We start from the raw sequence: 23,581 nt of genomic DNA on the forward strand, positions 1-23,581 counted from the left end.
GAGCCCTAAAAAGGAATCAGACCATCATGCTTAGAAAGAGAACAGCTGTAGCCATCCCTAGACCTTTGACAGCCCCGTGGTTTGGAGTGTGTTCCCAGCTAGCCTGCCCTTGCCCCTGCTCGCTATGTTTAAGTGTGTGGTACAGTGAAGACCTGCGGGGCTGTGAACTTGCATGGCTCAATCTACAGAAAGAACCAGGAGGCATGGATATGTTTTAGCGTGTTCTTTGTAACTGAAAGCTCTGAAAAGATGTTTTGCTGCTGCTGCTATCATTAGAGTGAGGGTTGAAAGGCCGAAGGGGTGGGTGACCTTGCCAGGGCCCACCACAGCCACTGAGCTGTGTGAATAGGGTCAAACGCAATACAGCAGAAATGTCAGTCAGAGCCAAAGGTGGCATCCACGTGTAGACAAGCTCATATTTCTTATTAATATAGAAATGCTTATGTCTCAGAGGTAGCAAGCTCAGCTCTAAATTTCAGTTTGAATGTCTTGAGGATTAGGGAGTTCTTAGGGCCCTGGAAATTATTTCAGGCTTCTCTGCATTTTGCAGGAGTGACCATTTTGTGAAGTGGTTATGTGATAACAAAAAATGAATTTGATGGGCTCCTTCAATGCCTCACACGTCATGTGTGTTTTAACAAGTTAGTATGGGGTAAGGCAGGTTCAGGCCAAGTGTATTTATTGGCACATTAGTTAAAGTGTTCACTTACAATAGACTTGACTCTAATATGTTGTTACCTGTATTTTCTTCTACAGCACTGTGTGGCTGAGCCTGTATCAATCTCTTTTTTTTTCCTTTGAGTACCTTTTACAAGCAGAATGAAAGATGAAAATGTTTTGAAGAACTGCTATAAAAATGTATCTGTTAGTTATCTGTATTACAGCAGATTCCTTTTATGCCCAAATGACAGTCACGCTCTAAGTTTTAGAAAAAGCTATAATGTATCTGGGAAATTGGACTAATATAAAAGCAATTCATGGAGTCAGAGCCAGAGGTTGGCTGTGTACAAGCCACAAGCTTCATAGAACAGTGTAAGTAACATAAAAGTATGGGACATGGGAATGCCAGCTTGTGTAGGGGTTCACACAGAGCATGCTAACTGATGTTAATATGGAGTGAGGGTAGCATGGGAGAATTCCCAGCAGGGATTTACCTGTGTAGGGTGAGGAAACAAATACTTCAGAGTGGAAGTGTCCTAACTTTCCCTTCCCTCACTCCAAAAAGAATTAGCTTCTGATGAAGGTAAAATAAGCAATACTGCTGCAATGAAAATATCCTATGTTGTTGAGTGAGGGATGTGTTCTGGGCATCTTCCAGATAAATTAGGATCTTGCAGACAGAAAGTCTTAGCCACAAGAAGCTGTGAATGTGCCTTCAGTCAGAATGAGCGCCAAAATTATTTCAGTTCCTGTGAAGCATTATGTGGTCTGCTGCTGCTGCGGGTTTGGTGAACAGTATATAGTATTTTGCAGTTAGCAGCGATGTAGAGAAATATTCTAAGTGATTGCTTTTCTCCCCAGCAGACACTAGCTCTCCCCCCCAGCTTGGAGTTTCTCCTACTATTTTTTATGGAAAACCTGTGAGAAGAGTGCAGCTTTTACACAGGAAGCTGTTCGGGCCTGGTTTAAATTCACATTTCCATTTTGTTTGGTTAAACAGGTTAAAAACCTGTTGGCTAGACCAAGGGAAGGCTCTGTTTTAAAAGGCAAAGCTTCAGTTTTCACAGCACTGGTATGAATCCTATTTTATCATAGTGGGGGATCAAAACCTGCTGCCATCTGATGACACTGTGTTAGCTTCTCTGAAAACAGTTTGTAGTCTTAATTCAACTCCCAAAAGGCAGGCGTCCGTTTTACAGGAGCTGCCCCAGGGGGCAAGCACTGGTAGCACCTGGGCCTGACGTCTATTTCCAGTATCACAGTCCTGGGCAACCAGCTTCAGGTGACCTTGCTGGAGTAGGGTTGGACCAGGTGACCTCCAGAGGTCCTTCCCACCTCAGCCAGTCTGCAATTCAAAGCCTCCTGTGATCTGGGCTCTCACCCCATTAGGTCTTTTGGTCAGGTGTTGGGCACAGACAGATGTTAAAGAAATGGATGTTACAGAAGCTCGTGTTACTCTTTCTGAGCTGGGAGCATGTGCTGAGCATTTTCGAGTCTGAACCTTTTGAGGGATCTGGAGACTGAATTCACTCAGGAAAATGAGGGAGCAGGTGGTTTTGCTGTGTGTCACACGATAGCTGTCATCTCTGGAAAGGAAGGGAATTCCAAAGAGAGGTGTTAGTCTGCTGTGGTTAGAAACCACTGTTTCTAACAGCCATGCATGCTAGTGTGTCTCTCTATATGGCCTCTGAATGAAAATCATCCAGTCACTTATATTTACAAATATGAGTAAGGTATGATCTTAATCTGAATAAAAACCTACAACAGGTAAATTTGCCCTGGGAAGCTTGAATAGAATAAATTGGGTATTCTTTGCTTGCCCGAAGGTAAAAATAATTGTATAAAAATAACACAGTCAATTTAAGAAATAATATCAGACAGTTAAAAAAAAAAAAAGTCAGTATGCCAAAAAAGCCCACTAACTAATTTGTGTCGCCTGAATGCAATAGAAAGGCAGCTGTGAAAGCCACCTCAGCATCCTCTGGAAAAGATGCATGTGTATAAAAGGACCCTATACCACCCATTTATAAATGCGAAGATCTACAGTTAAAACAAGCCTGAGACAGCTTTCAAGATCCCACTTCTCTCTGTAACATGAGAGGGGGGCTTTTTGCACCTTTTTCATCAGGCCTCGTTATTTCTCCAGGGTTTATGCATGGCAGCACTGCATTCCCCTCCCCGGCAGCAGGGAGGAGTGGGCAGCAAGGACACTGACATCATGGAAACCATCCCGTGATGAAAACGATGGGAAGACTTTGTGCTGCTTCCTCATCTCTTGGTCACTAGGGCTCATTGCATTTTGGGGTGGCAAGAAACTTTTTAAGCTTTCAGGCTTCTCCACAGGGGACATTTGTCTCTGCAAAGCCAGTGCCTTGAGCTGGAGAGGCTGTCAAGGTGGCAGCTCACTACTGCCTGTGGCCCTGCCCTGGTGTGAGTGGCGGTACCCAAGGGGACTGTGGGTCTCTTTCCATGCCCTGGTGATGAGAGTCAGGCAGCCTCTGCCCTCACTTCTGTAGGAAGGAGCCCAGGGCTTCCATCTTAAGGGTTCTTAAGGGGTAGAGAAGAGTTGTGATGGACCGAGATGGTTTCCTCCCTCTGGAGAGCAGGACGATGGCACTGCTGTTAATAAAGACAACTTTTGTTGATGAAGCCTTGTTCTGCCCTAGTTTTTCACCAGCTTTCCTCTGCCTCCTGTGACCTACTGAACGCTTTCACACAGCACAGCCGAGAGGGACACAGAGGGTAAATGGAGGCCACGGATCCTTGCTCTGTGAGGTACGCACTCACTTATGTGTCCGTGAGCCTCCCAGAAAGTCTTGAAAATGTGAAAAACCAAACACAACCTCTTTAATGATGCTTATTAAAAAGGACACATTTTAAAGACATGGTTTTAAAACAGTGCAGTGAGGGTTTTTTGCACAATATGAGAAACCAGCTGTGTTGGCTGGGTTGTCCTTGCAGCATCCTCCCCCCTCAGAGGGCACCAAGGCTCAGGACAGCATGAAAATACTGTAGCCATGTGATAGCATCTGCTCCTGTTTTTGCCTGCTACAGCAGAGCTTGAGTGAATTTCCTTGAGGAAAAGAAATTTTTAAAAAAGCAAAAAACCCCAACAATGCAACTCTCTCCTTAGGCTAAAGTTCTCAACCAAGAGCTACATTTTATGTGGCAATGAAATGACGGAGTCCACCCACCCTGCCCCTGGTCATGCGCCTCCATGTGACAAGGAGCACGGCATTCTTCTCACCAGCCCTTTTCTCAAGGCACCAGACACGACTTGCCAAGGATCAGAGGCATTCCCTCAGCCATTCTAAGTGCTCTGGGTAACAACCCAGCTCTGCTAACACCCGTGTCAGGCAGTCAGCCATCCCCTAGGAATGCAATTACACCCAGAACAATACGGCGGAGGCCAGATAAGGAGGCTTTTTCCTTAGTTCCCAGGGATTTTATAGTCTGAAAGCTGGTATACCCAGATTCCTTCAATATAATGTTTGAATTTAAAATGAAAAAAAATTATCACATCTACATTAACAAAATACCTTTTGCTAAATAAATACTGTTTAATAAATATCTTTAAACGTAATAGAGACTTTCCTCCTTTGTTTGCTGTGGTCTGACACTAGTGAGCTTTATGACTTAGATGGTAATGAGGCTGATGTTGAATAACTGGAAACTTGTGAAAGGCACGCGTGAGTGAGCTGAAGACACAAAGGCAGACACAAGAGTCTGAGAATTGTTCCTCTCTTCTAGTTGTGATTATCATCCCACAGAGAGCGGGGTGGTGGGACATACAAGTGCTGGTGCTGCTGCTGCCACGGCCATCATGCCGGTCCTGATCCTGCCTCTTGCAGCCTCTCCACCCTGCTCATGACATTAATTCTTCACTAGGTGAAAAGGAGACAAGAAACACAAGCGATGCTAACTTTATAGCCCCATGGTAGGAGACCCTTTGCTCCAGTTTGGCAGCATTTATTTTTACAGGGGGAGCCCAGGGAGCTGTAGTCCTGTGCCCAGAGCTCCTGCTGGGGCTGCGAGGGCTGGTCCAGCTGCTGCCTGACGCAGCATTGGCATCTGTCAGCAGAGCTGCCAGAGCACCAGCCTGTTGGCCACGCAAAACCTTTAAAAAAATTACTTTTTCCATGGCACCTGTTTCAGGTTTCAGCTTTATTGGTACATTATGGGGAGACAAAAACGGTATGTATGGTTTTAGTTTATTTTATGAAGATACGACACTGTAGATACCCAGCTAATGGATTCATTTTAGGTCAGATGAGATTCCAATCATACCTATGAAACTGTGGGGTTGCTTTTTCTGCTCCTGTAGACACTTGTGAAAGAAACTGATAAATATTTAGGCACAGTTACACAAACAACCCATGTGTCAGTGCACACATATGTAGGAACACACACACACACATGCACACATACAAGTACTCCTTAGGTTTTAACATTAAAACTTCATAGTTTCTGATGATGAGTAAATTATAATGGTTTTTTTTGTTTTGTTTTGTTTTTTTTGGTGGATCTCCCCAAATGTTAATACCTTTTATAAAAAACCACCACCAGTCAGCTTCCCACAAGACACTACTGAAATGATAAACAAATATTCTGTTTACAAAACATTTTCTTTGCAATAAAATTTCAACATGCAATTCACTACTGCCCCTAAATATCCTTCAAAAACACCATCAAAAATTCCAGCAACATTTTCCTATTAAATTGCCATTGTTTTGTCTTAGATTTTCTTTTTTTTTTTTTTTTCAGGTCCCTTTTACAATGACAGTCGGGGTGTTAAGTTGTTTTTGTTTTATTTGAACACCTCAAGCAATAGTTTGTTACATGACCCTCTGAGGGGTCTGCAGGATATTTGCTTGGGAGAAACAAGTCCAAAGAGAAAGGCCACCTTAGAAAAGAATCCAGATACACACCTCTTGCTGGGCAATAATAGCTTCCCCAGCCCAAGACATACAGGGCATAGCAAGAAAGACAGTATTATTGAATTAGTCAAAATAATAGAGCAGAAAGGAAGATATTCTTTATTCTCTTAATTTCATTTTTGGAGCTGATCAGCTCATCTTTCCACCAAAGGAGGAATGAGCACCAATAGTTTTGTGGTTCAGAACATGGAAAGGAATGACCAAATGGCAATAAGTAATAAACTCTGTTTTCCTAGATGTGCTGCTGCGAGTTCAGTTCCTACTGGAATAGATGTGGTTCAAGTAACAGATGAGGGTGTTGGTGGTTTTTTTTTTAAGTAGGGCTTTTTTCTGTAAGGTTTGTCAGGGAAAGCTGTGGGACATGTTCTCAGCTTAGAGCTGCGCACAGGTTAGTCCCTCTCTTCACACCTGAGCACTGATAATTTCTGCTTGCTTCTGTGACACTGAAAAAACAAAAAAAAAAAAACAGGCAAAAATGTGCCGGTGTGTATTGATAGGAATGAATTTTTTGTTGGTAAGGGGTCTTCAATTAGCTTCCCTAGTCTCAGGAAGGCTGGTAGAACTTCTGCAGTGATGAGAAATGCTGTATTTTTCCATACCAACACCTTCACCTGAATCTTCTGCAGAGTCCAGAGCATTTTTTTTTTTTTTGTACCGTCACATTTTTTTAACCACTCTATCTAGGAGATCTAAAAGCTGATGCTTCTTGTCTGTGAAAAGATGTCTACTGAAGCAGGCCCATGTAAGAATGTCAAACTAAAAGTTGGTAGATTAGAAAGGTTTGAATTTTTTTTAATTGCTTTGATCTGTATTCCTTGATCAAGTCATGAGACCTTTAATGTGGATATGCAAAAAAAAAAAAAAAAAAAGGATGTCTGTGTGGGCTGACTGAACCACAGGCTCTTTGCCTGTGTCATGCTCTGTGGAGGAAGGTGAGTGGGTAGATGATTAGACATGGTCATCTTATTGCGCAGGAATTTCTCACTATTCTCCCCAAACTAGCCTCTGGGAAAGAAGCTGACAAGCAGCCGTTGTCCAGGACTTAACAGATGGCAACACCATGCTGTGGACTTTTCCCATCAGATTCTGTTACTCTCAGGAGTCTGTGATCCCATCCACCCTAAGTGTCCTCACTGACAGTACTCTCTGCAGGTACTCAACATCCTTCAGTCCAGCTGGCAGGACATCATAGCTGTAAGGACTGCAGAAAGTCTCAAAACCCCTTCTAATGGCTTGAACTTTCCGGTTTTCCCTTGAAGAAAATATTCAGAGTTTTTCAGGAAATGCAACACAGCCTTTAGGACATGATGTTCACCTGACACCACCAATTTTCAGAAGCCTAGAGAGAAAAATTTTCAGTTTTGGAACTACAAAATGGCAGTGCTTTGCAACTAAATCCATTCTCATTTGTTGTGCATTTCTTACTGTACTGAATTACTCTAGTGAAGGACGAGGATGCCAAGTTTGTCTCAGTAATTAATGGGAAGAATTTGGAAAGAGATGAGCAGAACCTTTTCTTGATCTTTTGTAGCGGGATAGATACTAGTGATTTATATAGTGAAACCAAGGCTGCTTCTGTGAAGGTAGAAGACGTTGGGCCTTACAGCAGGAAAAGAGGATATAGCTGCTTTCCTGTGGTTATTAGGTTTTGTATTCTTTTGGGTTTGTGCATGTATTCAAAAGGAAACAGAAAAAAACTATCTCTAAGGAAGCAAAGATCTTCCTTCCTGTTGGGAAAGGAGTCAGCAAGGATGATAAATTCCTTGCCAAGTGAGTCATTTCTTCACTTAAGAGACTTCAAAGCTTTAAAAATTACTTTTTGTACCATGGAGCTTAGATGTGAAATTGCATATGCTCTTAATGGACGAAGCTGCTCTGTCCCTTGATGGGAAATGATACACAGAAATATGGCAGGGAAAGAAGTGGGTTTGAGTGAGATCCTGCAATATTACATCTTTCCAGAATAGCTCTAACAAATACCCTTTTATTGTACTGCATGCTGACAGAAGTGAAAAGCAAGTGTCTAGGACTGCTCAATGCTTCCAGTGTTAGTTGTCAAATAGTTCACAGGCTAAGTAAATATTTATAGGATAAAGGAAAACTAAACTACAATTTTAGTTTGACAGTCACGTATTTTTTGAAACATGCCTGGAAATGACGTGACTAAAAATAGGACTATCACATAGTGTTTATTTAAGAAGCAGGTAAGGTGAAAGCTTTTATATAGCGCTACCTATTAAAGCTCTAGCCCCGCTGTGTCTGCCTCCTTAGCTCTCACATTCTTTGAGAAACTGTTATGAAGTCTGTTGGTGGTTCCTGGTCTTGTGAAAGCTGAACAAACATATTTGTCCTACTGCTTTCAACTCGTACAGTTACAGGGAATTAATTGTACATTAATATTGTGCAAATTTCAGAGCACAAACTGAGACAAATGGCATGAAAGGGCATTACTTTCTCTTTTTTGAGTATTTGATGCTGTGGTTGGGTGCTCATCATCAGCATAACAGTTTTTCTAGCACTTGAATCTTCCCAAAAGTTATTTATCAATGCTAACTTAATGCTCTAGGTTCTTAAACACCTAAAAACTAGTTGTGGCACATAAGACTGTGTTTGATCTGAGCACTAATTCTGTTTGAGGACTTTTGACAATCTTTCAGCCTTAGCTTAGGTGAATGGTCAGCATTGTTACATGGTCATAAAGCAAAAATTCCATGTTTCATGTTGAATTCTCCACTAAGTACTGTGGGTACCATTTTGTGGAAAAAAACCCCCATCTAAAACCCACACAGCTTTCAGTCTGTTAAAGCTAAAAACGCCCACCGTATCCTTTGAGGTGTCAGTGCCACAAACTCCAAGCAGAGAGACTATGAGATGGTGCACATGGGAGCTCCTGCCAGAGGGGACAAACTGCCACCCCCACCGCACGAACTGGAATATTCTGACTTTCTTCAAAAACTTCCAACCACTAAAGCAAGGCTGAATTTAAGCCTCACTAGCTTAAAGAAAAATTAACAATTTACTTTGATCAGAACTAGAGTCCCATTTATTTTATCTAGAGAAATTTCCTTTTGAGAAAACTGTTTTAAGGAAACTTTAAAAAAAGTACTTCAACCCAATCTTACTCAAATTAGTTTCTTACCAGCTGCTTAGATTTCCAATAAATGCATTGGGGGGGGGGGAAGGGGGAATAAAATTGATCAATAAAGATGCTATGTGATTAGCCTTAAAGGTGACCCGTTTAAAAGGGAAAAAGTACCACAAGATATCTGCTGAAATACTGAGAAACTGCCTGCCAGCCTGGAAGCTGTGAGCCTGGGAACCAGAAGCATTCTTGAGAAGCACAGCCAGTATCTTTGAAGTGCAGCTGGGTACCTAGGAACTGGAGACATCCTGAGATACCCTACCCTCAATTAGCGCAAACCCAAGGAATTGTAATGGTTATTTATTATCTCAAAAGCTGAAAAACAAGTCTGGAAAACCGGGAAAACATTCCAAGAAAGCAAGAACTGGTATCTGTCATTGGTTCTAACTGCAACAGGGAAAGTCCTGAAATATAGAAATTGGTCTAAGAGAATAGAAATCATCATCTGTTGGCTGTCCCAGCTGAAAACTAGAAATTTTCAGCTCGAAGTGGTGGTGTCCTACAACCTCTTATGTCGCTACAATATAAAAATTACTCTCTACCCAAAACAGAGCTTCTCATTCTTCCCTGTGCTGCACATACTTGCCCCTTTCTGCGTGAACTTTCTACAAGACCTTGGACCCTTCCCGGGGATGCCTAGCTGACTCCAAACTCCGTGACACAGATCATCTTTGAAGTGAGACTCTGCCTGTTGTTTTATTGTTCCCTTCCTGAGCCCACGGCTGGGGCTGGTCTGGTTTGTTTTCCCACCTCTGGGATGGTTGGGCCCCTCCAGATATCTGTCTCATGTGCTTGGTGCCACATATATACATGTCAGTAACCTACTGCAAGTATATCTATCTGCTGTTACATTATTTATAACTTTGCTTCACTAGTAATAACTTTGTAACCTATTTTATATATATATATATATATATATATACTTCATTGCTGCTATACTATTGCTTGCAGATACTACTTAGTAGTAGCTTGATGTATGTATATATTTGCTTTCTTAATCATAAGTATACTTGCTAATGGTCATTTGTGGGGATACTTGAAGTAAACCATAATAAAGTAAAAAAATTAGAGGATAGAGCCTGCATGTCCTTCTGTATTCCAAAATCCTATGAACCCACAGTTGGGGGCCTTATACACCCACAGGCCGGGTGACCCTTTAGCTCACGACGACACCACATTATAACTTAAGTCACCCAACCCCAGCTCTTGAGTGCAGGATGCAAAATATCCAGAAAAGAATAAGGAACAACACGCACAGAATTCTCTAATATCAAAATATAGCAATTTATTCAAGACACTGAATATGATCTGTTGATTCTCTCCTTAAAACAAATGAGCTACAATACACAAGGTGAATTTGAAGAAAGTGTGGGTGGGGGAGAAACAAAATAAGGGTTGATGTTGTTTCAACAGAACCTGGGAAATGCTGAAATGAGAACCAAGTCTGGCTGCAAGTCTGACACAGACAATAAAAACTGCAGAAGCCAGAATTCAGAATTTCAGTGAGTGGCTGAAAGAACATTTCTGCAATTGACAAAGAACCACATCTTTTAAAAAAGCAAAAGGAGGAAAAAAAGGAGGAAAAATTAAAAAGGGAAAAAGAAAAAGAAACCCAAAAACAAAGCAGACCCTTACATTTGACAAAGTGCACTTCACTTGGCTCTAAAATTAGCTATTTTTTCTTTTTTTTTTTTTTTTTTTAAACAAATTAAAAGGAAATTTCTAAGATGTAGCATGGGGTTAATGTGTGTATAACCCTGTAAGTCAGGCCCTTTAGTGCCCCACAAGGGACCCAGTGTTTTTTACATAAAAGATTCAGTATCCTTCTATCCCAAAGAGTGGTTTTTCAGAAACTTTTTTTTTTTTCCACTTCAAGGCCCGTTCCAGACAGCCAGCAATAAAAATCCAGTAAGCCTCTTGATGGTTTCACAATCCTGTTTGGTCATTTAGATTTTTCAATTTCTCTTCTGTTACAAAGAACTATAAACAAAATTATCAAAAAATGTTGTATGGAAAAAATGGAAGTCCCCCAGCCTGTTACTTCATGCTGTTCTATTGCAGGGGAGCCGCAGAAAGGCACCGCTAGTTGGGGGATGCCGCTGTGGAAGAAAGCAAGAGCTCCCACAAGGGCAGTTGTGCAGGTCCTGGCTTGGATGTCCACGTTGAACTACAGTCTGGAAAAGCTTCTCCCCATTGCCCACCTCCTAAAGAAACCAGCTCCTTGGGCTAGGATTAACCTTCGCAACTACATCTTCTGTCTTCCTTAGTAGCTGCCCTCACTTCAGCTGAAAGCTATCTACTACAGTATCTGGGGATTTTTCAGTCTTGGGGAGGGAAAAAAGATAATTTTCTTAACTCCTCACCTACACTGAGTTCAAATCTGATAGCCTGTACAGAAAACTCATGTAGACTTTGCAAACCAAGTGATTTTCAAATTCCGTTTCTCTTGGCTTCTTACCTCCATGCAGGTGGGAAGAGGAAAGGTGGTGTTCTGACAATTTGAAAAAAGGGAAAAAGAAAAAAGAAGGAGGCATCACGGACACTGCCGAGTTATCTACCGTAGCTATCCCGGGAACAACCATGGAACACTGGCTATGTGGCCAACCAGCTACGCGGCGTCACTGAACGCAGACTGGGTGACATCATCTCTGAACCCTGAGGTCTGGCCTACTCAGGTGCCACTCATGGGAGAGAGGCACGGCCAGGGCCCCATCTGCGCTGCCCTCCACTCTCTGCAGACTGGGAGCTTCTGTGCCACCTTCTCAGAAATGCCACCCAAAAGCAGCTTAGGAAGTTAACCGTGTACATGCAATGATTGTAATCAAATCATCGACCCAACCGTGCTTTATAAAACCACATTAAACCTTTGTATTAAAGTCTCTCTTCGAGCAAGTACTCTTTTTTTTTTCTTTTTTTTTTTTTTTTTTTAAGTAGTGACTTTAAATTAGTATGTACACGTGGTTATTATAAAACAGTGCAAAACTGTCACGTGATCATCTACAGCCCATGCTCTTGGAGCAGAAATCTAAAACCAACACATAAACACAGTTAACACCAAAAATAATCCTTGACACCTTCCAGTGTCCAGTTCTCTGATATAAATTACAAGCAAGCCTAACTGTCATTAATAACCAAAATCCCACATAACTGTTTTCACCTCGGGACTGAGTAACCCTTTTAGCAGTGATTTCTTTCCATACTTCTTTCCTGTACAAATGTGTATGTTTAAGAAGTGCAGCTGAAGCTGGCAGTGGCTTGTTCCACTGGAAGCACTAAGATACTGTACAGGTGCAAGCATAAAGAGAGAAAAACACAGGAGAATAAATGACAAATTTCATGACGCTGTGATGATGCCATGATGGCATCATACATCACCAGTTCAGCACCAGGGCTCTGGTTTTGGTTTTGCTCAGATCAAATCACCACTCAGCAGCTGTGGTCAAAGGGAAGGTCCTGTGTTACAGAAATAGCGACTTTGGGTGGGAAGATATTACGTGTTCTTAAGGGGTTTCTCTCCTTGGGTGTTTTTGTCTCTCGTACAAATCCTAGCCTAGCCTGCAGCTAGAGAGGACACCTGTTTGACTCAGCCAGTTGTGAGGATTTGTCTAAGTAATGGCTGCCATCACCCCAAGGTTGCCTTATAGTTTACAGCACTTTCAGTAAACTCTGCCTATGCATACATCTTTGCATCCACCATTTGCTCTTAGAGTAATGTAATCTTCAGCAGGCATCCCTGCAGACGTCTAGCTTGCAGTAAGGAAATCTTGTCCAAGGTGGATAGGTGGTGCTTTGGAACTCTTTACTGTCATTCCGATCATTTCACCCACTATAACTTTATAGTGGTATGTATGTTGAGATATAATTTATGTATCCTTTATCATGTCCTCACCTAATGGAGAGTTCTATGTGGTCTTCTGAGCACTGCACTGCGGACACCCTCAAGGCTAACTCTGTCTGGGCAGACCCAAAGCTTTCCTTGTAGCTCGCAGCACATGCAGGGCTGAGGTGACAGCAGCACCACATGCTGCCAGATGCAATGGAAGAGCCTGCTTCTAGGTGCGGGCTAACCATAATGGAGGATGGACAGGAGCTTGGCAAGAGGCCACTCTTCAGCAGCAATAGCTGCAGTCAATATACCTTGGTTCAACTGGTCTCATCAAGTCAGTGGTAAAATCCCATTGACTTACTGGAATAGAAACAGCTGAGCGGAACGAATAGTGGAGAACCACACTGCTCAGAACCATGTCCTGTATGAAATCTGAACTATCTCTAGAGGAAAGAAGATACACAAGCGTTTTTCCCCTGGTTACCGAGGATAAACGAAAATATGGACTCAAAAAATGAATGCTGTATTTATAGTCTCAAACTTATGAATCCCTTTTAATAAGTGTACATCATGAAACAGCCACAAAATGAAATGAGACTATATAAATGGCTGGCTGCTGGAAGAGGACTCTTCGTAAATGACTGGCATTTATTGTATCAAATGGCATTTTTTCTTACAGCACTTTCTGACAGAGAAGAGAAAAAGGATACTGCACCTTTCATGTTCCTTGAACTCTGTGTCATTCTTTTTGCTTGAATTCCACAACCGGTCTACATTTGGTGGCCATTTTAGGCTTTTAAAACTGTTTAACATAAAAAATATTTTTTTTCCAAAAATACACTGGGTTCTTTCTGTTAAAAGTCATCTTTCTCCTGTAAAAATCTTCCCCAGCACTGCATTCTTATATAAAGCACTTATTACACAATTTGCTGAAAGTGCCCTTGAGACGCTAAGATCTGAAGCATGGAGGATTTTTTTTTCTTTTAAACGGAGAGAAAGAAAGGAAAAGGAAGAGAGAGAAGAGAGGAGAAGCAGTCTGTCAAAAATTTTCATTGTCATGTCCACCTGGCTGCATCTACTATGGGCATACAGGGAAAAAAAAGGAAAAAAAAAAAGGGCAAGAAGAAAGAGGAGAAAAAAAAGGAAGGAGAAGTTGGGAGTGGAAGGGAGAAATAAAAGGAAAACAAAAGTTTCATCCTAAGCCTGGGATCCTCCAGGCTGTAATAATCCAGCTGATAGAAAAACCACTGAACAAAAAAAGTAGTCTAGAAAATAGAAAGTGTTGTGATTACAAAGTTGAGCATTTCATCAGTACAAACTGGTCTTTGAACGTCCTTTGGGAGAGCAACTGTAGTGTCCAAATTGGAAGGAAAAAATACAACACCGCATGGAGGAGGATTTTTTTTTTCCCTTTTGGTTTATCACAGCATTTTTCTTTTTTTTTTTTTTTTTTTTTTTTTATTAATTTTTTTTGGCACAGCTTTTTTTCCCAGCCATCAGAGCAAGTTCTCAGATGCAAACCAAACAGTGCAATGCCTAGCTGGTGGCTTCATGCTTCCAAGGCTGAATGTTCCAGGTGGAAACCATTCCCTCCCCCTCTGAAGTGACTGCGTTTTTACTCCTTGATGAAGGTTACGGACAAAATACTAGACACCTGTGGCCAGGGAGAGTTGGTTTCACGGTACACTCTAACTTTGTTCAAGTTCGTACAGTTCTGGAGCTGTTAAGAATAGTTTTGAAGAGTGCTTCTCCCCACACATTCACTGCTGGTCCATTTGAAATTTCTTCTAAAACATTTCACTTTTACTTCCGCAGATCTAGAACGCAAACCTGGAGAGAAAAGACCCAGCGTTAAGAGCCATTTCTGAAGGCGATGTCAAAGTCCTATCCCTGTACGGCCCCATACACAGTCTGATCAGTCAGCACTATGTTATATTCCCCAGCTTCCAACCAGCCTCGCTCAAGTACCTGTTTACATGTACACAAGTAAGGGAACAAATCGACATGGGAGAAAACGCAAATGAAAACCATACATTAAACATTTAGCTGGGCTTTCGTTGGATTACAAACAAACAATTTGGACACACATCCCAGATAAGACTATGGGGCTCTATTTAGTTGCCTAAATACAGTGTCCACTTCCATTTCTGAAATATATCCAACATAGATGCAGGCCTGGCAAGCATGACACAGGACCTAGAACGGACACATGCCCATCTGGAGCAGCTGTTGGAAGCCAGGCACTCAGAGTCTCAAACGGCACAACTAAGCTCAAGCAATTGGGTCATGTCACAGGTGTACCCTTTGTTAAAACCAGTTGAAAAATACTGCTCTAAAGTAGCTATGCCAGTCGGCCGTGTAGAAGAGTTATTGCAAAAAGCTGTGGAGTCTGTTAAAACATCTGTGCATCCTTCACAAGCTGATCATGCTCTAATTGAAATGTTTTAAAAGTAATACTAACAGAAAAAATAGTAATGAATAATCAGTATCTCTAGACCAATATTTCTCCTTTACCATGGGATGAAATCTTTGGGCATCGTGCTGAAAAACGCCTCCTTTAGGTACCATTCAAGGGTAAACTTCTGTGGGATAAAACTCAAAAAGCCCCAGGACAGCTTTAGAGATTTGACTACTGTGACCTGACCTTCATTAAAAATTGACAGATGAGGTAAATAATGACAGAAACAACACTACCGTTGTTCTTATCAAGTATGTTTTTAAAAGTCATTTCCATCTTCAGCAATATTCACCTATTCCACAAGAATTCTTCATTTCCAATAGGTACACCACCTCTAGGTATTCAAAACCTTCCAAAGCAGGAGCGTTTTTAATACGCTACACGGAGCTACTTATTTATGTCTTGAGCTGCTTACGCCTTCAGCTCTGTCCACAGGAGGCGATGTGGCATCTATGTTTTTTGTTGACACTCTCCAGAAGAGTAATTTCCACCCAACGTTTACAATGTGTAAAGCTCCTTACCGATCCGTCTGATGCGCTTGCTCCCACTTTGTCTCCTCTAGCATTCCAGCAGACTTCGAAGATGCCCCCGGTGCCTCGGTAGCTATGTACTAGAGTTCCACTCTACAAAGCAAAACAGCATGCAAACATTTGATACAGAAGCTCCCCTTCTTTGTCACATGGCACTACATTAAAAAGAAGAGAGCTGTTGCAAGGGGGAGCTATTCACATCACCCAGCCGTCGGGGTCATCACCCAGCCTGCTGGTCTTTCATAATGAAGTGAAACAGGTTCCTCCAGAAAACAATTTACAGCAGGACTCTTAGACATCTCTTTTTTTCAACTCTGTAACAGTAAAGGCCTGGGGAGTTGGGCTGAGGTGGTCTTCTCTGAAGCTTGTTGCTAATTCAGGTTGTGAGGCATCAGTATCCAGCATTACATCTGTGGAACTATGAGGTCCCACTTTTCTCCAGAATATCCCCCACTCCCCAGTCTGTACACCCTTTGTATCTGTCATCCCTTCATCACAAAGTATAAGCCAGGTGCATCAGATTCACAACTGAACTCAGCCTGTTACTAGGTAAACCCAACCCGTTTCTAAGAATCAATCCACACCTTTACTTCACAAAGCTGATGGCACAACTTAACCTACCTATTTTAATATACACTGGGTGTTTTACCGTACAAAGAAGCCTGAGCAAAAATGTTCTGGACAGTGAACTCACTCCACCTGAGTGACTCAAATGTTATGCTGGGCTTTGTGTCAGCCAATACAATCAGGTTCACCTTGGCTGGCAGGTCATATGCTACAGAGGTATATACATTTTCCATTTAAGCTTTTGCTATTAATGTGTCATCTAAACCAGATGTGCTGCATATGAAGCAAAACAGTACCTGAGTATTCCATATATGGACACATTTGTCAAAGGACCCACTGGCTAGATATTTTCCATCAGGACTAAAAGCTACACTGTAGACAGGCTCTTGATGTTTTGTTAACGTATGGATGCAGACTCCTCGGTCAACGTCCCACAGCCGAACAGTGGAATCAAACGAAGCACTGCAAGAAGCATTCAAACACAAGCATGTCTTCATTTGGGTGTTAATCAATTTGTAGTTTGATAGTGTAAACATTTTAAGAGAATACCACAGGTTTTCTCCCCTGGCTAAGCAAGAAAAATGTTTCAAACAGAAAAGCTAATCTGTACTACAGCCTTCACATTTTTTACGATAAGAACTGTATCTGGAGAACTGAACTCTTGTATAAGGACCCTTACGAGTTTATCTAGGTGTACTGTATATAAGGATCAGATCACTAGCCCTAAGAGGGCCAAGCTCTCTCCTTTTGACATTGTAACTGCTATTATTCAGGAAGGTCAAATATATGTTGTCATTAATAGGATAAATGGTTCCAGAGAGATCTTATTCCTAATGGATTGGCATTGTTTAATGACTTAGCATTCTGTGATTCTCTAGAAACTGTGGTTCTTTTCACTTTGTTTCAGTGCTGTTTCTTGCCACACTCCACCTAAATCCCAAACTGTGGGCTTAGCAAAGGGCAAAGGAAAAAATTGGTATTAAAAACAGTATTAAAAGAACAGATCTAAGAAAGTGAACTTCTTCCTCGTCCACTCCCAGACTAAGGAGTAGAATAAATAAAACATCTTCAGTACAACTCCTCCCCGAACTGAATACACCATGAACTGATTTGATAATCCCATGGTGCTACCATCAATTGGCATTCTACAAGTTAATGTGCTTCCCGAACTCAACCAAGAATTTTGAAGAGACTTTCAAGTGGAATTGTAAAGACCATCCAAGTTTTTCTCTGTTAGTTAACAAGGCTATACAAACTGTCAGTATCTGCCCAGGTGAGCTGCTTGACCCTGGTTAGAACACATTCCAACTGGCTGAATGGGCTGTCATCCGCCTCATTAAATACTTTCAATCTTAGCAACTGGACACTGGATGTGAAGGTGCAATGCCAAATTTACAATCCTGTGATCAAGGCACTTGAAAAGCTAAGTATCACGTGACTCAATTTTTCTTCTTTTTCTGTTTCCAAATATCATTCCTTTCTGTTTGTATCCATCCATCAGATTTCCTGAACACAGCTACTTTTAACTGGAATTGTCTGTAGGAAGACTGACAGCAAGGTGACAGTAGAGATACAAGTCAGAAAGACATTCTTCTTGGTAGGCAACAGAAAGGTACATTTTTTACCTTGCTAACATGATGTTGGAGTTTGGGTTGCTGGTGCCTGGTCCTGTAGGACTCCATTTGATAGTATAAATCTCTTTGCTGTGAGCCTGAAGATCATGTACACAGGTATCTTGCTTCATACTCCAAATCTAAGTCAGAGTAGTTATGAAGGGGCAAAATGGCAATGTTACTAATCTCAGCTGAATTATTTCAGATCTCTTTTATCCTTACCATTTGTTTATTGAAGAACTTGTCACACATGCATATATACACATAATTTATAAATGCAGCGGTTTGGCACACACGTTAGAATAATCCCATCAGGGGAAAGAGCTACACATTTAATAGTGTTCATTCAACAGATAAGAACTTAATAGTTGCTATACTGCCCATAGTCTGTAACTGTATTTTCATACAGAAGTTTAAGTGACTCTATATTTAGAGTTTAACTTGAAGTTTAAGTCACACATTGCAAGAGCAGTCATTTTAAAGAATGCAAAGAAAGTTTCAATAACTACCACTGGGTCAGGATATTTAAGCAGAGCAATAATGATTACTACAATACTGCTTTGTGGCAGTATAATAGACAAGGTGCTCTCTTTCACTCTCTTCTATCCCTGTTTTCTGTAAATTTCCATTTCTGTGAGTAGTCTGCAATAATATGTCTAGAATTCAGAGCGATGAAAATCCCTGTGGGTACATGGCAAAGACGGAGTAGAATTGAGAAGTCAGGCTACCTATGAAGAGGAAACATTCATAATGCTGACATTCGGTTAACTCTCATCTATATAAGCTCAGCTGCTCTCTGATTCAGTTCTTACACACAGTCTGTGCACACTGCAAACATCTCTCATTTCAGCTGTGTTGATCAGCAGTGGAAAGAAGTATGAGCCTTAATTAACACAACCATACTCTGAGGAATCCATATTACTGGTACAATTCTATGCACAACACCAAATATTTCCTGGGTTGTTTGCTTTGCTTAAGGAACCAGCATAAACCAACAGTCCAGCAGGAGAGCTTTGCTGTTACAATATACAGCTGTGCCTACACAGACACAGCCTTCATTCATTGTGGCTGGGAAAGGAGAACGAGTGTTTGGGCTGGAAAAACTCTGTTGTGAGAAGTATTTCTGCAAGCTCAGGCTCTGTCAGTGCGATGACCCAGGTGTGCTGGAATCAAGAGTCATTCCACCTAACTTCATGCACCTAACAGAGGCAGGTACCTCAGCAGTATAGCTGCCTTAGGCTTCCCATACAGTGAATGGATAAATATAGGCATCTTCAGAGAGCAGTTCAGATTTTTGGTGAGCTCTGAATACGTATGTTGTGTCCCGTTGGTTAGCCCAAAGCTATTAAAAACAAATAAAAATCGAACAGCTCCAATGAAATGATTTTCAGAAAAAAGACCCCAAAGGGAAAGAAAACTACTTTAATGTTCTATTTAAAGTGTAACCAATAAACCAATATTCTTAGCATAAGGACTGTGCTTCTGTGGACAGACAAGCAGGTGCACATATGTGTGTATATTTAAATTATGACTATTCTGTGACAGTGACGTATCAGTCATTTAACACTTATTTTTATTATTATACTTTTTATTATAGGATGCCTCAGTTTTCTCAGTGGCTACTTCTCTGTGTTCCATCTTTCAGATTGGCTTTAAGAAATATGGGACAAAATGAAACTATCACTCATGCAGAGTTTTAAGTGATACAGTACACCATCACTCTGGACAAGATTAAAAAATAGACATAATTTTAGTCTTTACTTTTTGAACAGCAGGAATGGAAATTCTATTACCTTTAATGTCATATCATCGGAGCAAGATGCTAGTAGCATGCCAGATGGGTCCCATTTGATTGCATTAACCTCGTTCTGAAATAAAGAGTGATTTTATTAAGGAAATATTCCGGTTACCTGCATTGTACTGGGCACCCAGCAGAGGGCACTCAAGGTTTACACATGCAACAAGTTCAACCACAAATTACAGCCCTCGTTGCCTTATGGGTGAACAAAAGCAGTGCTGCTTCCTTAACACGCTATTTAACGTCATTTAGCAATGGTAACCATTTTGTGTTTGTGAACAATACACACAGTTAGTCTTCTGATATGTGTTCTGGCACAAAATTGCTCATACCCTTTCTTCATATGCTAGAATTTAAATAAATCCTCAAACCAGACAGATTGATGATACGGTATTAACTTCTCAAAAATTGAGATATTTCTTTGGTTAATATTCTGTAGATCTCAAGAGATATAGGTTTTCAGTAGAAAATACTGGTGGGGTGTAAAGTTTTGTGGCGTTTATAATCCTTACTATTGCAGCTCTAAAACAATGCTGGTCTCTCTAATGAGAGGTGTATATGTAAATGAAATCCGGGATGGAATACTGAACAGTTTACAATGCTTTCGCTATCAACCTTTATAGCACTTTAATTAACTTAGTCTAGTGTATCCCCTTGGTAAGCAATAAGTTTACTGTGCTTTTTTGAGGGTCATACATATGGAGAAAAAAGCATTTAATAAAAAGGGAAAGACTTTTTTAAAAACATAAATTGTCTCAGGGTCTCAGTGAAAATAATTCTGGAAAATATTTAAATTTTGCTTTATCCAATTTACATGTTTCAGACATAATTAAAAGGAACTGTACAGATATTTGAAGTAACAATTTGGATGATGTGCAAAATGGTGCATTTCACATAATCATAAAAAGCACCACTCTGTTGGTAGGAATGTACAACCTGTCATGAAGTATCAGTTTAACCACAGACTAGATAAAGGTCTGCAAACTCACAACTTTTCCTTAGTGGGGAGATAGCAAGTTCTGTAAGTTAGTATCTAAATTACAGGTCAGTATATGATATCAGTTTTCTCATGAATGAAATCCAGAAAAACTAGCCTTTGATGGTCATTAAATACCATCAGGAAAAGAGGGGGCAAATACACCTTAAATAGATCTTATTAGATTAAATTGATACTAAAACTGAACAGTGGCTGGAGGTAAACTCTCCTTATTCATAGTTCTCATTTACTAAAGGAAATTAAGCCAGTGGAAAACAAAATCTATTTATTAATGTGCCCTTAGTCTGCAGCTCACGCTACATATAAATAATCTCACTGTGTAAACTGCACATTTTGCCTCCTACAGTGATTTAGAACAGTTTATCCCTTCTCACAAGCAGTGAATCACTCCCAAGGAATATGGTTTTAGGGAAGTAATGGGATGTAACACCTTTGGTGCTAGAACATGCCCTGCAAACACATCATCTGCCATCATACTAACATGCTGCTGTGACTTTTATCACCAACATTTTGGGCTTCTTATACTTACTGTGTGTCCTTGAAAGGTTTTAACGGGACGATCACAGCCAAGTCTGCATACATGAATGCACATGTCAGTGCTGCAGGAGGCAAAAGTAGTGTTGTTCTGCCAGTCTACATCCAGAGCAGGAGCTGTGAAGTACAAACAAAAGAAGAACATCAGGGAACACAGCAAAGAAAGTTATCCCAAATAATTTTCCTCCTATCTGAATCAAATGGACTAAAAGCTAGTTCTTGGCCTGTCACCTACTACCAGTTACAGGGATGATAGGGACTATCTGAAGGTCACAAATTATTTTTTGGCTTGCAGTGGATAATCTGGATGCTTTGCATGGCATCTATTTATGATACTCTTTTGGGTTAAGTTACATAAGTGGGGGCAAAACAATCTACCTCCACCCTCCTTGCTCCCAGCAACATGTTTCTCAAGCCATCTCTACCATTCACTCCTCTGTAAGTCAGTTCAGAAAAGAACCTGGAAGAATACTCATCAAGGAAAAATGTGGTTGATTTCAGCTAGGTTAGAAGAAAAATCTTCCTGTGATCGTGACACAACACATGGGATGGAGAAGAAGCAGGTGGCCATCTTCCTTTGCACTAGCTTTATGCAACTACTGATACAAACCCATTGTTCTGAGCAGAAATGTGGATTAAAAATACCTATATTCAGTTTAATTTGGTTGGGGAGTGATTTAACGTAGGCATGTTGATCAAGCTGATCTGAAATGAGAAGAGTTTCTGTAGGAGGGTTCGGCATTATTAACTAGGACGGAACTAATGAAACTTGGTACACAGACAGCACGTGAACATGTAACTAGTGCCTCTGTGCAACACACACACTTTGCAAAAAGTGTGGAAAAACCAAAAAACCCCCACCTTTTACAGCATGTCACTGCAGAGTAAAAGCATGCACAGGAGTAGGAGGGAATGACGTAGAGTTTACTTGTTTTTCTACAACTGCTTCTTGGGTTTTTTTGCTCAGGAAAGAGTTTAGCTGCCCTCCAGAGGATGACATAAGACTTGCTAAAATACAGAAATCTTCATTCTCAGCACACTCCTGTGAGAAGCAAGTGTGTCAGAACAAGACCAGCATGTAGGACGCAAAGTTGAATCTCTTTCTGGCAACAGTACAATGCGAGTTTATTATTAAAATGAAACAAAGAAATGCCTTATTCAAATATGTTGAGAAAAATACTTTTGTAATACAGAGGTGAAAAGATATCCGTTCTGTCAAGCTTATTGTATGTAAATGTTTTTTCCTGTTATAATTCTTACGAACTGCAAAATGAGATTGATCCACAACATCTTCCAAATCAAATGAGAATGGAGGGCTGAAATTGTTTCATATAATAGTATTTTTTAGAATTTTAACAACAATTCTGCGTGACAGGTAAGGAATTTCTAAATTGCAGAACTATAAAGGAAATTTGTGTAAGGAAGGCAGGTTACTTCTGAGTTTTCCAGTGAACATGACTGGGGATTAGGAAACAGTAAAGGATTTTGTTTCTTTAACTGCTTGTTTGTCTTTTTATGCTGCAAGCTTTGTATTACTGTTTCAGAGCAAACAAAAATCTATCTTCATTAATAACAGTATGCCTTCAGGGCTAATATCTAGTATGAGTTGTAAAGTAATTTTCTGAGAGCTACTGGCACCTAAAGCAACATATTTGCATTGCAGCATAATTTGAATCACAGTGTTGATAATTAATACTGATTCATTTATTGGTGTGTTTAATCATATGTTTATCGGGTAAGTAACTACATAAAATGGTCCGGAAAAAACAACCAAACGTGGCTTTTGATGCAAGTAACTGAATTGCCAAAGTGTCTCCAAAAACACAGGATACTAGCCAACTGCATAAAAACAATCAGAATGTCATTCAATAAAAGCAGCAACAAATCCTTAAGGAACACAGCTAAAATAAATCCCAACAACAGAAGTGTTATAATAATTATCAGTTAATTTAAGCTTTTCTGAAAAAATATATGTGTGATTCGAAATTAGAAGCTCAGAAGAGGATAGTGTTAAGTGTCTGCAGGAAGTGATTCAGAGCACTTAGATGTCTAAAACTGGGTCATACAAATGCCTCTTATGGTATCACTTAACCAATTTGTCTTGTATGCATGGACATCAGTCCACATCTATCAGCGATGTGAAAATTGCATTTATTTCACTCCATTTTAGAAGTAAGCTTTGTGAATACATACACAGATCAAATGCCCTATGATGACTCACAGTTTTGCAAAGAATAATAGAACCCTAGAAACTACTTATCCACATACTTACATATTTTGACCATAAAACCTTAAAATTACATGGGAACATCAATGATACAGAGGCCTTCAAGACTTAAGACAAAGGAGTCTTCCTTATGTATTTTAAGATGACTGTTTTGTCCATATGGGTGTAAACTAAACAAGCTGTTGTAAAGCAGCTGAGAGTAAAAAAAATTATGTTATTCCCAGGCCAACTATCTCCAGACTTCAAAGAAGAATGCAAAGAAGTACACCACACAAGTCTGTGTTAAAGGAAC

At 40.5% G+C, this 23,581-nt stretch overlaps 1 protein-coding gene across 1 annotated transcript in view; it reads right to left on the reverse strand.

Annotated features, from left to right (window-relative positions):
- Positions 1–9,999: 9,999 nt before the first annotated feature.
- The window catches only part of TBL1X (transducin beta like 1 X-linked), a 200,913-nt gene continuing 187,331 nt past the window's right edge, over positions 10,000–23,581 (reverse strand). The window contains exons 12-17 of the mRNA XM_074907404.1: positions 21,058–21,179; positions 19,527–19,601; positions 17,746–17,873; positions 16,417–16,582; positions 15,545–15,646; positions 10,000–14,395 (exon numbers count right to left, since the gene is read on the reverse strand). Of these exons, the coding sequence (XP_074763505.1) occupies positions 14,369–14,395; positions 15,545–15,646; positions 16,417–16,582; positions 17,746–17,873; positions 19,527–19,601; positions 21,058–21,179 (620 nt within the window). The 3' untranslated portion in view covers positions 10,000–14,368. The remainder of the gene's footprint in view (positions 14,396–15,544; positions 15,647–16,416; positions 16,583–17,745; positions 17,874–19,526; positions 19,602–21,057; positions 21,180–23,581) is intronic.

The sequence above is a fragment of the Athene noctua genome, chromosome 1, assembly GCF_965140245.1.
Source record: "Athene noctua chromosome 1, bAthNoc1.hap1.1, whole genome shotgun sequence".
NCBI classification, from domain to species: Eukaryota; Metazoa; Chordata; class Aves; order Strigiformes; family Strigidae; genus Athene; species Athene noctua.